The sequence below is a fragment of the Saimiri boliviensis genome, chromosome 20 (assembly GCF_048565385.1).
Source record: "Saimiri boliviensis isolate mSaiBol1 chromosome 20, mSaiBol1.pri, whole genome shotgun sequence".
In the NCBI taxonomy this organism is placed as follows: Eukaryota; Metazoa; Chordata; class Mammalia; order Primates; family Cebidae; genus Saimiri; species Saimiri boliviensis.
The window spans coordinates 33,509,836-33,523,978 of NC_133468.1; the positions used below are offsets into that span (position 1 = coordinate 33,509,836).

At 45.5% G+C, this 14,143-nt stretch overlaps 1 protein-coding gene across 1 annotated transcript in view; it reads left to right on the plus strand.

The window, feature by feature from the left end:
* Positions 1-1,413: 1,413 nt before the first annotated feature.
* YWHAG (tyrosine 3-monooxygenase/tryptophan 5-monooxygenase activation protein gamma) overlaps positions 1,414-14,143 on the plus strand; it is a 35,061-nt gene continuing 22,331 nt past the window's right edge. Inside the window, exon 1 of the mRNA XM_003934130.4 lies at positions 1,414-1,727. Within this exon, the coding sequence (XP_003934179.1) occupies positions 1,641-1,727 (87 nt within the window). The 5' untranslated portion in view covers positions 1,414-1,640. The remainder of the gene's footprint in view (positions 1,728-14,143) is intronic.

Genomic DNA, 14,143 nt, shown 5'->3' on the forward strand with positions numbered 1-14,143 from the left:
CAGGCTGGTCTTTAACTCCTGACCTCAGGTGATCCACCTGCTTCAACCTCCCAAAGTGCTGGAATTACAGGCGTGAGCCACCCTGCCTGGCCAAAGCTTACTTCTTATTGACTCTACATATCTTATTGGGCAGGGATTTTTGTCTGTTTTGCTCACTACTGTACCTCCTGGCTTAGAATAGGGCTTGGAACACAGTAGCTTCTCACAGATAATTGCTGAATAAAGTAAATAAAATGTGCAGTCAGACCTGCAGGCATAGTCGCTCATGTCTGTAATCCCAGCGCTTTGGGAGGCCGAGGCAGGAGGATCGGGAGCCCAGAAGTTCGAGACCAGCCTGGGCACCAAAGCTAGACCCTTGTCTGTACAAAAACCAAAACAAAGCAAAAAAATTATGGTATCTGCAAGCTATATGGAATATTAAGAAAGGGGAGCATATGAGCGAGAATATACCAGCGTGACGTCAGTATGTATGTATGTCTTAGGAGGGGAGAGAAGGCTGGACGACGAAGCCCTAGACACAGCCCAGTTAGGCGTGGAGCAGGCTTCTGGTAGCTGAACTGAATCTTTAGTACTCCACCCTAGAGAGGAAGAAGGGGTTCTCCAGGGTCAGCCAGCAGACAGCTGCATCCTTTCTGGAAGCCAACCAGTGTGGCCAGCCGGTATTTGTTTTCACCTAGTCAGGCCCAAGAACCTCAAGGTGGGGTGTGGAGGGGGGGTTAGCGGAAGCTCGTTGGGGGAGGGGTGACAGTTCCCAGGGTCTGGCTGCTTAATTCAGCCATCCCGCGGGCAGGCACTACACTGTGAGTCTGGATCTACAAGGGACGCGCCTCCTGTCCTTCCCACACCACGATCTACTACGTGATCTCGGAAACAGGGTCTATCTAGGACTGAGGACCCTGCCCCCGTCCTCTCGTAATTTCCCGTAGAATTTGGGGCGGGGCGGTGAATCAGCACTCGCAGGGACTGATGTAGCCCTGATCCCCGGCAGGGGTCCCCAGCGGCCTCGGGATTCGAACCAATCCCACCCCGCCCCCCGCCCGTCCTCCTGTGCCTGCGCGCTATGTCCGCTGGGAGTTGTAGTCTTGACCGCCCCTTTGTCCTTGGTCTCCCCAACGCCTCAGCCCGCAGCAGGTTGAACTACAACTCCCAGAGGCCCACGCGTCGGAGTTCTGGAGTGGCTGAGGGCTCAAGGGAAAGGGATAAGGGGGCGTCTGGAGAAGAAAGGTCGAGGGAACTGAGGAGTGAAGAGAATAAAGGAAAGCGTGGGGGCTCGGTGGGAGATGACAGGCTGCCCGAAAGACGCGCAGTGAGCCGAGTTGGGGAGAGGTGAGCCCCAGCGGCGGCCCGGCTCGGGCGGGGCCTGGGCGGGGCTTGCGAGCGGGCGGGCGGGGACTGCTGCGTCACGCGGCGTGGGCGGGGCCGCAGGGGGTTGTCCGACCGTGGCACGCACAGCAGCCGCAGCCGCCTCGCTCCTGGTCCCGCGGTCGCAGCTCCAGCCGCCTCCTCCGCGCAGCCGCCGCCTCAGCCCCTCGCTCCGTGGGTCGGTCCCCTCCGCCACTTGGGCTCCAGCCGCGCCCTCCAAGCCCTTCAGGCCACCCCAGTGTCCTTCTTTTTCTCCGGCCCGACCCAGCTCCGCGAAGATGGTGGACCGCGAGCAACTGGTGCAGAAAGCCCGGCTGGCCGAGCAGGCGGAGCGCTACGACGACATGGCCGCGGCCATGAAGAACGTGAGTGTCTCCTCCCCTCCCCCGCCACTCCCTGCCCCTCCGGAGACGCGGTCCTCGGCGTGGAAGGCCCGGGGCTTCATTGCCTTGTCGCGATGGCGGGGTGACTGCCCCGTTTCGCTCACTGAGGGGTCCCCGGGAGGGTCCCGAGAGGCGACGGGAACCCGGGCTGTGACGCGGCCTCTGCTGGCGTCCCCGGGGCCCCGCGGCGCTGCTTCTCAGGCCCTGCGCGGGCGCGGGCCGGGGCGGGGTCCCGCGGGGCTGGACTTGGGAGCGGGGTCTCTGGCCCCCGCGGCTCTGGGGGTGCAGGGGACCCTAGCGGGGAGCCGTGCACATCCTTTGTGCCCCACTTCCCCCCTCCTCCCCGCCTGGGCGTGGGGGCGGGGGACCGCATGGATGCGGTTCCTCTTTCTCTCCCTGGTGTCTGGGCGGCGCCTTTCCCATTCACTCAGCAGGTCTCCCGGTTTTCCGCCTCTCGAACCCCCCCAAAATCTTCCCCACCGTCTGTCCCGACAGATCCCTGAGACCCTTCCCAGGAACATCGTGGGGGGGGGGGGTCTCTTGAAAACCTGAGCCCTGTGGTGCAAAATCGAAACCACCTTGCTCACGTTTTTCTTAACAAAAGGCTCCTCTTTCTCCATTTCCCCAAAGCAAGTCCTCCGGCTTTTAGGAAGGGGGAACGTTTGTCTCGCTAGCGTTTTCATTGATCGTTCTCAGCATGTCATCTTCATCTTATCCCCTACTGTTTTTGTATCGAAAAGGGTAGGTATTGCCTGTAAAATAAAAGGCGGTGAATGTAGCTGACTGGTTCGATCTGTGACATATGCCGTTTCTTTTTTGCATACAGGCACGCGTCTGTTGAAATTCCTCTAAGTTGGGGGAAAAATATTCTGTCTGATCTGATAGTGCAAACAAAGCGGTGGTGAGAGGCAGTATCAAGTCATTCCAGAAGATTCTGCATTTGTCATATTGCAGAGAGCCTAGACTGGGTGGAGGCTGGGAGGAGTTATTTTAAAGGGGAAAAAGTCTTAAAATTTTTTTTTTTGTTGTTAGATGCATCTGAGGCTTTTTTTTTTTTTTAAGCGAGTACATCTTGATGCTGATGAAAAGAGAATACTGATCTCCAGTTGTCGCATTTTGTCTGGGTTGCAGATTCCTCCCTGTATTGCACCATTTTGTCAGTAACATCACACTTATCTAATGGGCTGTCAACCAGTTTTATATTAGAGGAGGGGGAAGTATTGAACATTAGGAAATGAAAGGTTGAAAATTAATCTGATTAATGATTTCTGGGCCCCACTGTCTTAATATTTAACTTCCTGTCTTATGTAACAAAGGTTTTCAAATGCATCTCCATTGTGAAGTGGATGCTGAAGTGTATGTACCTTGCATGTTACAGCTTTTAAATGAAGCATTATTGATATTACAGCTCAATTCTTGAGTAACTTAACCGGTTCTCAAAAGAGGACAATGCTGATAAACCAGCTACAGTCACAAAGAAAGGTGGTTATTTTATTACGAAGAGAACTGGTTCTGAAACTGGGGATACTGCTGTGGTCACAGTCTCTGTCTTCTAAGGTTTTAATGCTCAAATGATTCAAGTTGCACTACTAATAGGTATCAGTATTGGAAATATCTTCAGTTCGTGTTATTTAGACTCTTCTAATTTTTCCATATTTCTAGTTCCACAGGAAAGCGAGTGACCTCGCACCTATATCCATAGCAACCAAGTGATGTCACACACAATGACACAGAGGCTGCAATGCACCTAAGGGCTGGTAGGGAGTGTGCAAATGGCATTTGTCCAAGGTAATGCAGAAATTAGCTGATAAGCCAGGTGAAATCGAGCACCTCATATTCCACCAGATAAGAATTAGTCCAAAAAATAAGGATTTCATTTACTCTTAGACATGCAGATATGTGACCTCTAGCTAGGCCTTGTTCCCCCTATTGCTGGCTTTCTCACAAAAGTTTATAAGATGCTTTTTTATATTTTTAAACATTCATCTCACTTATTTAGAATACTGGGCAGTGGTAGAATAAAAGTAGAAATTTTAAGCAAGAATATATTTTATGATAACAGTACAGAGATGGGATGTATCCTGCAGTTTTTTTGCCGATAATTTGGCAGATTTTAATAAAAACCTTAAAAAAATGACTTCTTACTGAGTCATTTTCAGTTACTATTAGGGAATGAGAACCCGTTACAAAGCCTTTTAAGTCAAGGTTTGGGAAGTTTGTTTTTTTTCTAGATTTGTGCTTCTGCTCCTTTCCAGTATGCAGGAAAGAACAGTCTGTAAAATAAAAACCTTTTTCAAATCTGCTTCCTGTGACTTTAAGGAAATAGTCTCTGTGCCTCATTTTCCTCATCTGTAAAATGGGACAATACCTGAAAAAGTTGTGCGGATTCGATAAGAAATGTTGTAGGTGTTCCAAAATGGCAACTACCTAAGACATTTTTTTCTTCCTGTTTATAAAAGTCATCCTGGAGAATTTTGGAAACTGCAGAGAAAGGACATTCAAGTGAGCTCTCCTTTAAGGCCAAAAATCATCCTGTTGATAGAAGGATTAAAATGTATTTGCATTTAATGAAATTATCCTAGTACTAAGACTAAGACTATTGGGATCTGTGTAGAATGATAGTTCTACGTGGGTAACCAGGACAGAAATACTCTATTGTGCAGTATTTTGAAAGGAAGGAAATAGGAACGTTAGGCCTTTTAAGAGATGTTGAGTCTTATATTGAAGGAGAGTGAACATCTAGCTGGTTCCTCCTACATGTTAGATGTTAGACAATACTGTCTTGTCCTTTGGCTTTTAATAGTCTCTTGAGAAGTTAATATTTTAAGTAGGCTATTGGTACTTGCCTGGGGGTGGGGGAAGGTTCAGGGCTACTAATTTTGTTGAAGTTACTGGGTTAAGCAGTTTAACTCAGCGAGGGGTGGGAGGGCAAAGATGACAAAAGGCTATTGCAGTTTTTCTAAATCTTTCCTAGTGGGATCAATGGATTTTAAAATTCTTACTATCTTAAACATTCCATTTTCCCCCTAGCTTTTCCAGGAGACTAGATCAATAGCCATTATCACTAATGGAGTAATGGGACCTCTGTAGACTCTTCAGAGGTGGAGTTCTGCCAGCCATTATTCTAAGTCATGTGGCTTGAATTGTTCTCTTCTTGGGGTTGGGAAGAATACAGATCATAGAGCTTTCTTTTCATATGTTAGCCTTCACAGTAACTGAAGCGGATGTTAAGTGCTTTTTCTGATAATCTTGGAAATCTCCTGTGTCTTTTGAATTCTACTGAGATACGACATGGCGGTAAATGTTCATCCCTACTGCGGTCCCGGATTAACTGCAGACCTTGGTTAGGATTTCATCTCTTGTACTCAGGGAACCCTTATTTATTTAGCCAATCTCTAGGTTATTGAAAAGAGTGGGGAATAATAGGATTATGTTTTCATCGAGGTAAAAGTCGCATAACATAACTTGAACATGGTCAGGTAAAATGTCAACTGTGCAGTCGAGTGGCATCGGGTACATTCACAGTGCTGTGCTGCCATCACCTGTGTTCAAGAAATGAGAAAGTGGTTATTTTTAAAAAGTGATGCCGGTCTGGACTACAGCCGGCTGGAATTCAGCATGCCATTACCGATTCAGGAATGTGTCGATAATGGAGTGCCCACAACAGCTCACAGCCAGCGATAATCGTCTGTCCCTTTGTCTTCATTTTCAAGCGTCTGAACTGAAAAAAAGAGAATTAGCTTGAGCTAAGTTTGTGGTGTATTTCCACTTAAAAAGTTATGGAACTTAAATGCTGTGTAATGTTCACCCAAATAAATAAGAACAATTTACTTGAAATCTGAGCAGACCATTAACTCTTTGGGGATTATGGAAATTTTGCTAGTGTTCCTGGGACTCGTGTTCAGCCCCATGGCTGGCTTTATTATCAGGGATTTGCCCCCTGTGTGGTGGTAGTTTCCTAACGAGTACAATGCAGGGCTGAGACTAGGGAGCTGTTGGAGCATGAGGCTCTCAACTGATGAGATGCCAGCCTAAGACGCTGAGTACATTCTGGCTGTCAGGAGCTGAATGGGAGTGAATTACAGTTACTTTTCCCATCTTTGCTCACTCCCAGTATCACCAGTCCTAACCTTTTTTGTGAGACAGAGTCTCACTCTGTCGCCCAGGCTGCAGTGTGTGATCGATCTTGGCTCACTGCAACCTCCACCGCCTGGGTTCAAGTGATTCTCCTGCCTCAGCCTCCTGAGTAGCTGGGATTACAGGTGCCTGCCACCACTTACGGCTAATTTTTGTACTTTTAGTAGAGATGGGGTTTCACCATGTTGGCCAGGCTAGTCTCGAACTCCTGACCTCAGGTGATCTTCCCACCTCAGCCTCTCAAAATGCTGGGATTACAGGTGTGAGCCCCTGAGCCCGGCCTCAAGGACCATGTTCTATGTTTAATAGTCAAACATAAATATCACTTTTAAGTGATATAAAACATTATCTTTTCTTTGCCTTTTTAAAGCTACTTAGTGTTTTACCAGATAATTCTAGACTATAATTATGTGTGCCTTTGGTTGCTTGATTTGTTTTTGTTTGTTTGTTTGTTTGTTTGAGACAGGGTCTCACTGTGTCACCCAGGCTGGAGCATGGGTCACTGCAGCCTCGACCTCACCTCCAGCCCCAGCCACCCAAGTAGCTGGGACTACAGGTGCATGCCACCACACCTGGCTAATTTATTGTATTTTTTTGGAGAGATGGGATGTCACCATGTTGTCCAGGCTGCTCTTGAGCTTCCGGACTCAAGCAGCCTGCCTGTCTTGGCTTCCCAAAGTGCTGGGATTACAGGTGTGAGCCACCACACCCAGCCCAGTCTATAATTATGAGTCAGCTAAATGTTGCCTTTCTATAAAGGCTACCAATACCAGCTGCCTTACAGCTGGCCTCTCCTCTCAGAATTATTTTTCTGTTTCCTTCCCCAAATTCCATTTTAGGTGTCAGCTATCATTTTAATTAACTACTGAACCACATTATTTTACTTAAAATTGGCATTTGTGGAAATCTTGAAAATGTTGATATTTTTGCTAAATGAATTTATGAATTTGAGTGGTAGAAAATTAGTTACATGAAAACTGATTTTAAAAATTCCCTGGGCCGGGCCCAGTGGCTCATGCCTATAATTCCAGCACTTTGGGAGTCCGAGGTGGGCAGATCATGAGGTCAGGAGTTCAAGACCAGCCTGGCCAACATAGTGAAAATCCGTCTCTACTAAAATTTAAAAAAAATTTAGCTGGGCTGTGATGGCATGTGCCTGTAATCCCAGCACTTCGGAAGGCTGAGGCAGATGGATCACCTGAGGTCAGGAGTTCGAGACCAGCCTGGCCAACATGGTGAAACCCCATCTCTACTAAAAATACCAAAAATTAGCTGGGTGTGGTGGCACGTGCCTGTAATCCCAGCTACTCAGGAGCCTGAGGCAGGATAATCGCTTGAACGTGGGAGGTGGAGGTTTGCAGGGAGCTGAGATTTGCCACTGCACTCCAGCCTTGGGTGAGAGAGGAAGACTCTATCTCAAAAAAAAAAGAAAAAAATTTCCCAAAGAAAGCTTTAGTTTTAAGGTAAATGGTTATAAATAATTGGCTTGCTGCCATGATTTTGTAGGAAAAAAATAAAAATTGTAAATCTTAAAGACCATGTGGCGTGAGTCTTTTCTTTCTGTGTAAGAAACTGGTGAAGTCTTAGCTAAATTGCTGCCTGCATTTCACTTGTTGAGTGTGTGTCCTACAGATTTTTTTTTTTTTTTTACCTGAGTTAAATACTACTAATATGTGCTACATGGCATAAGTTTTGGTTGTGGGCTGGGCAAGGTAACTCATGCCTGTAATCCCAGCACTTTGGGAGGGGGAGGTAGGCAGATCACTTGAGGTCAGGAGTTCAAGACCAGCCTGGCCAACATGGTGAAACCCCATCTCTAAAAGATACAAAAATTAGCTGGGTGTGGTGTCGCATGCCTGTAATCCCAGCTACTTGAGAGGCTGAGGTAGGAGAATCACTTGAACCCGGGAGGCAGAGGTTGCAGTGAGCTGAGATCGCACCACTGCACTCCAGTCTGGGTGACGTGCGAGACTCCATCTCAAAAAAAAAAAGAACATTTTTTTTGGTTGTGAATAAATATGAAAGAGAATGTTCTTACATATATAGATTTTTAACATTAAAACAGTAAAATTATTCCACATAAACTCTCGGTCTTCTTAACCTTTGGAAGGGTACCTGTCTTTGGAGGGATCTAAAGCCCATCTTGGTAAGTGGGACCCAAGTACCCAGTTTTCCTCTGAGCAGGGGTTTCCGAGCTGGGAGTATGACAGTGACAGCAGTGACCAGCTGAACATGTAATGGTAGTAGCTGAAGAGGAGTCGCTGATCCACCCCCAACCTGCCGTAAGTTGAGTATAAAGAGCAGCTGCCATGGGCAGGAAAGTAAGGAATGGCTAAGGGAGCGAGAAGGCATTAAAAAGCCAGGTTTCTTTTGAAGCCATAGAGATGATTTACATTTCTTGAGCTGTCTAAAAGGAATTACTCATATGACTCTTAAGCTACCATATTTAAAAAACCCAGATTTGGGAAACAAAGTTGCCTCTGGTGCTGGTTCTTTAAGATTGTAGGAATCAGCTTGAATTTTGGACTGCTTCTGTACAGTAAGTACTCCTTTTGTAGCAATGAGACACGAAGCAGATGCTTGTCTTTGCAGTGGAGGTGAAGCATGGTTAGTAGCCATGCAGATGACTTCATATCCATTGGCAGTATGTTTTAATGTAAGGGCCTATCTGGCCTGGGTAGGCTATAAAGCAGTGGTCCCAGCCTTTGTGGTACCAGGGACCAGTTTCAAGGAAGCCAGTTTTTCTATGGCCTGGGTGGGGGTTGAGGGGGAATAGTTTGGGGGTGAATCAAGCACATTACATTTATTGTGCACTTGTCATTGCTACATTGTAGTATGTAATAAAATAGTTATACCGCTCACTGTCATGTAGAATCAGTGGGAGCCATGAGCTTGTTTTCCCATAACTAGATGGTCCCATCTGGGGGTGGTGGGAGCCAGTGACAGATCATCAGGCATCAGATTCTCGTAAGGAGCGGGCAGCCTAGATCCCGCGCATGCGCAGTTCACCGTAGGGTTGGTACTAATTGCAGAATCTGATGCCTCCGCTGATTTGACAGGAGGTGGAGCTCAGGTGGTAATTCTAGCAATGGGAAGTGACAGGCCTCCTGCTCTGCAGCTGGGTTCCTCACTGGCCACGGACCCATTGGGGACCCCTGCTATAGAGGATAGATGTTACTGTTTTCAAACCATACCCTAATAGGGCCTCGTATCTGTGTCAGAAGTTAAGGCTGAAAGTTATTTTTCCTGCTAGATTGAAAAAATGACCCTACTCAGAAAGGCAAGAACAGTGAACAGGATAGTAGAATACGAACAACAGAAAAGGGCATTCCAAGGTGAGGAAAGCTAGTGGGGACGCGTGAGTAGGGAAGCAGTATTCTAGAACATCTTGGATTCTGGAATGCCATGCCCGTTTAAGGGAGTCTGTGGTCTTTGGAAGGCTGTCAGCAGTGGCACTGACTACTGAAAACCGAAATGTTGGTGGCCTTAAGGATGCTAGAAATTTCGGGGGAAAATGACAAGAACAATCACCATAATTCACATGCAGGGATATTTCCATCGTGCCTGTTTCTACAGTTTATATTCTTTTGCACCCTGCCTTTTTCACGTGACGTCGTTTCAGTGATACTGTGTCGTTATTTTCAGTAGCTGAATAATCCTGTGGATATGTCATAGTTTAATTATTATTATTTTTAACTTAGCGTTTAGGCTGTTTCCAGATTTACATTTGTAAATAATAATGATGTGGGTATAGGTGGTCCCTGATTTGAGATGGTTGAACCTAACGATATTTCTTTTCTTTTTTTTTTTGAGAGAATCTCGCTCTGTTGCCCAGGCTGGAGTGCAGTGATGCATTCTCAGCTCTCTATCACCTGCGCCCCCTGAGTTCCAGTGATTCCCCTGCCTCAGCCGCCCAAGTAGCTGAAATTACAGGCACATACCACCATGCCCGGCTAATTTTTGTATTTTTAGTAGAAATGAGGTTTCCCCATGTTGGCCAGGCTGGTCTCCAACTCTTGGCCTCAAGTGATCCGCTCTCCTTGGCCTCCCAAAGTGCTGGGATTGCAGGTGTGAGCCACTGCACTCAGCCTTACCCTGATGATTTTTCGACTTTACGATGGTGCAAAAGCGGTACGCATTCAGTAAGCTCCTCCACTTAGGATGGGGTCACATCCCTATAAACAAATTGTACCTCAAGGAGCATCTGGTGTCTTTCAGGCACATTTTGTATGTTAAGATAGACCCAAGAGCAGAATTGCTGGAAAACCGGCTAAGAATAATGTTTAAGGTCCTCGGGTATTCTTTTTCAAAAGTTTGAAAAATTTGTTTGAATAGGTATTACATACACATGTTTCAGAATTAAAAAGGCATCCATCACCCTTTGTCCTCTAGGAAGAACAATGAGGTTGAAGCTGGGGTAGGCTTGAGTGCTGGCTTATTTGAGCCAAGGCCCATCTCCCTTATGCTGCTTTGGAGTGATTCCCTTTTTTTCCCTTTGACTAATGGAAACTTTCAAACATGCAAAATAAAGGCGAATAATACAGTAACCCCCATACACTCAACTTCACCATTTTTCAGCATCTCGGCCAATCTTTTATCTCTATTTTCTTGCTTTTCTGGCCTCCTCTGGGATTATTTACCAATTTGGAAGATGGCTTTTGGGAGACAGAGTCTCGCTCTGTCACCCAGGCTGGAGTGCAGTGGTTCAATCTTGGCACATTGCAACCTCCCCATCCTGGGTTCAAGCGATTCTCCTGCCTCAGCTTCTGAGTAGCTGGGATTATAGGTACCCACCATCATGCCTAGCTAATTTTTGTATTTTTAGTAGAGACAGGGTTTCTCCATTTTGGCCAGGCTGGTGTCAAACTCCCTACCTCAGGTGTTCCACCTGCCTCAGCCTCCGAGTGCTGGGATCACAGGTATGAGCCACTGGGCCTGGCCATGGCTTTTTATCGATATAAAATTACCCCTTATTTACCACAGGTGCCCAAATTACAAGCAGAATCTCTTTATATTCACATTTGGCAACCTCAAGTGTAGTTTCTTGCTTAAAGCATTTAATCCTGATGGCAGGTAACCTCATTTTCCCCCGATGTTCAGAGAAGTGTTTCCCTTTAGTTGCCACCCAAGCCCGGCCTCCCATCAGCTTTTACTCACATAATGGGGATGGAAGCCTGGGTGGGTCATGAGTGGGTTGGGAAAAGATGGTGTGACACCTGTGGGTTATGAAAGAGTCCTGCTGTCATTACAGGACTCTTCTGGCCCTCTTTCTTGCTGCCTTTTTTTCTTTCTCTTTTTTAAACAGCAGTTCTAGGCCGGGCGCGGTGGCTCAAGCCTGTAATCCCAGCACTTTGGGAGGCCGAGGCGGGTGGATCACGAGGTCAAGAGATCGAGACCATCCTGGTCAACATGGTGAAACCCCGTCTCTACTAAAAATACAAAAAATTAGCTGGGCATGGTGGCGTGTGCCTGTAATCCCAGCTACTCAGGAGGCTGAGGCAGGAGAATTGCCTGAACCCAGGAGGCGGAGGTTGCGGTGAGCCGAGATCGCGCCATTGCACTCCAGCCTGGGTAACAAGAGCGAAACTCCGTCTCAAAAAATAAATAAATAAATAAATAAATAAATAAACAAACAGCAGTTCTATCAGTTTTGGCCATTATCACTGGTCTGATAAAAGAGCAACATCCAGTTGATTTGTTGGGAACTATGTGAGTCAACTGATGTTGCTTTTGTTTGCCCTTATTGCTTGCCAAGCACTGAAAAAATAGTTTTTGCCTTTAAAAAGGCAGTATACTATATGACTATGTGTATGTTTGTATATGTATGTGTGTGTGTTTGTATTTGTGTATATATATATTTATATACATATATATGAATAAAATATACACTGTCTAGGCCAAGATAGCCTGAGTTTGAATCTATGTTCAGAAGTGTGGAATTAGTCTGGGCACAGTGGCTCTCCCTGTAATCCCAGCACTTTGGGAGACTGAGGCAGGATTGCTTGAACCCAGGATTTTTGAGACCAGCCTGGGCAACTTAGTGAGATCCCCATCTCTGTATTTAAGAAAAGAAAGATAGTGTGGAGCTGACCAATTTACTGAGGTTTAGGTGAGTATGCTGCTGATTTATTGATTTTTTTTTTTTTTTTTTTTTTTTTTTGAGATGGAGTCTTACTCTGTCATCCAGGCTGGAGTGCAGTGGTGGTGTGATCTCAGCTCACTACAACCTCTGCCTCATGAGTTCAAGTGATTCTCCTGCCTCGGCCTCCCAAGTAGCTGGGACTACAGCACACACCGTAACACCCAGCTATTTTTTGTATTTTTAACAGAGACCACCTTTCACCATGTTAATCAGGCTGGTCTCAAACTCCTGACCTTAAGTGATTCACCTGCCTCGTGTTTTTGTTTTTCATTGTTTGCTGGTCGTGTAGAAAAAGACTTCAGATTTTTGGAACTTGATGTATGTATTGAGGAAGGAGAACCAATATGGCAAAATTTCAAACGGAGCTATCAAAAGGTTAAATTTTAAAAACTTACATAGAATATATTTCTACCGACATCTGTTTAGAGCTGCGGCATATAGATTCTCAAAAACACTTTCTGAGTGAATTATAACTACTACTTACTTTCATTTTATGGTAACCTGTTGCATTTTGATCTTGGGTTTCTCTGTTCATTGTGTGTGTGTGTGTGTGTGTGTGTGTGTAACAATGACCAAAACTTTAGCAAGTGTTTTTTATCTGTTGTAAAAATTTAAATTAGTACCATTATTTACTGAACAGTTGCAATTCTGAGATGTTGATGAGTTAAGCTGAGCTTCTGAACCGCAATGGAAAACTTAGGGTACTTTTTAGTATGAATTTTTTCACATTTGTTCTCTAAGTTTATGCACTGACTAAAATCTTTTCGGGAAGATAGAAGTGTTTTTTTTTTTTTTTTTTTTTTTTTTTTTTGAGACAGAGTCTCTGTTGCCCAGGCTGGAGTGTAGTGGCGCGATCTTGGCTCACCACAGCCTCCACCTCCTGGGTTCAAGCAGTTCTGCCTTAGCCTCCCGAGTAGCTGGGAGTACAGGTGTATACCACCATGCCCAGCTAATTTTTGTATTTTTAGTAGAGACGGGGTTTCACTGTATTGGCCAGGCTGGTCTTCAACTCTTGACCTTATGATCTGCCCACCTCAGCCTCCCAAAGTGCTGGGATTTTTAAAATTACACACTGTTAGATGAAATGTTGTAATATAGTTTGACGTTTACTTTGGGAAGCATTTTTATATACTTTTCCAGTTTTAAAGGTGGAAATGTTTAATTTGCCTTAAAAATTTTCTTTTTCAAATCTAAGGCTCTTGGTTTGTAATCCTAGCACTTTGGGGGGCTGAGGTGAGCAGATGACTTGACATCAGGAGTTTGAGACCAGCCTCGCTGACATGGTGAAGCCTCGTCTCTACAAAAGATAGAAAAATTGGTGGGCATGGTGGCATGTGCCTATAATCCCAGCTGCTCAGAGGCTGAGGCATGAGAATCACTTGAACCAGGGAGACAGAGGCTACAGTGAGCTGAAATTGTGCCACCGCACTCCAGCCTGGGCCATGGACTCTGTCAAAAAAAAAAAAAAAAAAGTCTGAGGCTCTTGTTTTAAGTTTTTTTGTTCCTAGAAAAAGATCATGGGTAAAGTGGATACCAGCCGTGGTCTCAGTTGATCTCTTAATTAATTTTAGCATATGTTCCATTGCTTGCAGAACCATGGAAAATCCTTTTAAACTGCTGCATATTTAATACTTTTTCCATTGGTTAACCTTGAGGTGGTGGTTTGTCATCTAGGTTGAAATATAGAAGAACACATTTCCTTCAGGACAGTTGCAAGATTTATTAATACAAGTGTAATCCGTTTTCTTTTAGAAAACATACCATGATTGCAGTATGTTTTTAAAATATTATTTAACAAAGGAGAGCTTCAGATTTTTTTGTTTGTTTTTGTTTGAGACAGAGTCTGGCTCTGTTGTCCAGGCTGGAGTGCAGTGGCATGATTGGCTCACTGCAACCTCTGCAGTGAGGTTGAGGAACCTCTCAGGTTCAAGTGATTATCCAGCCTCAGCCTCCTAAGTAGCTGGAATTACAGGCGTGCGCCACCATGCACAGCTAATTTTTGTATTTTTAGTAGAGACAGGGTTTCACCATGGTGGCCAGGCTAGTCTCGAGCTCCTGGCCTGAAGTAATCCACCTGCCACTGCCTCCTAAACTGCTGGGATTACAGATGTGAGCCACC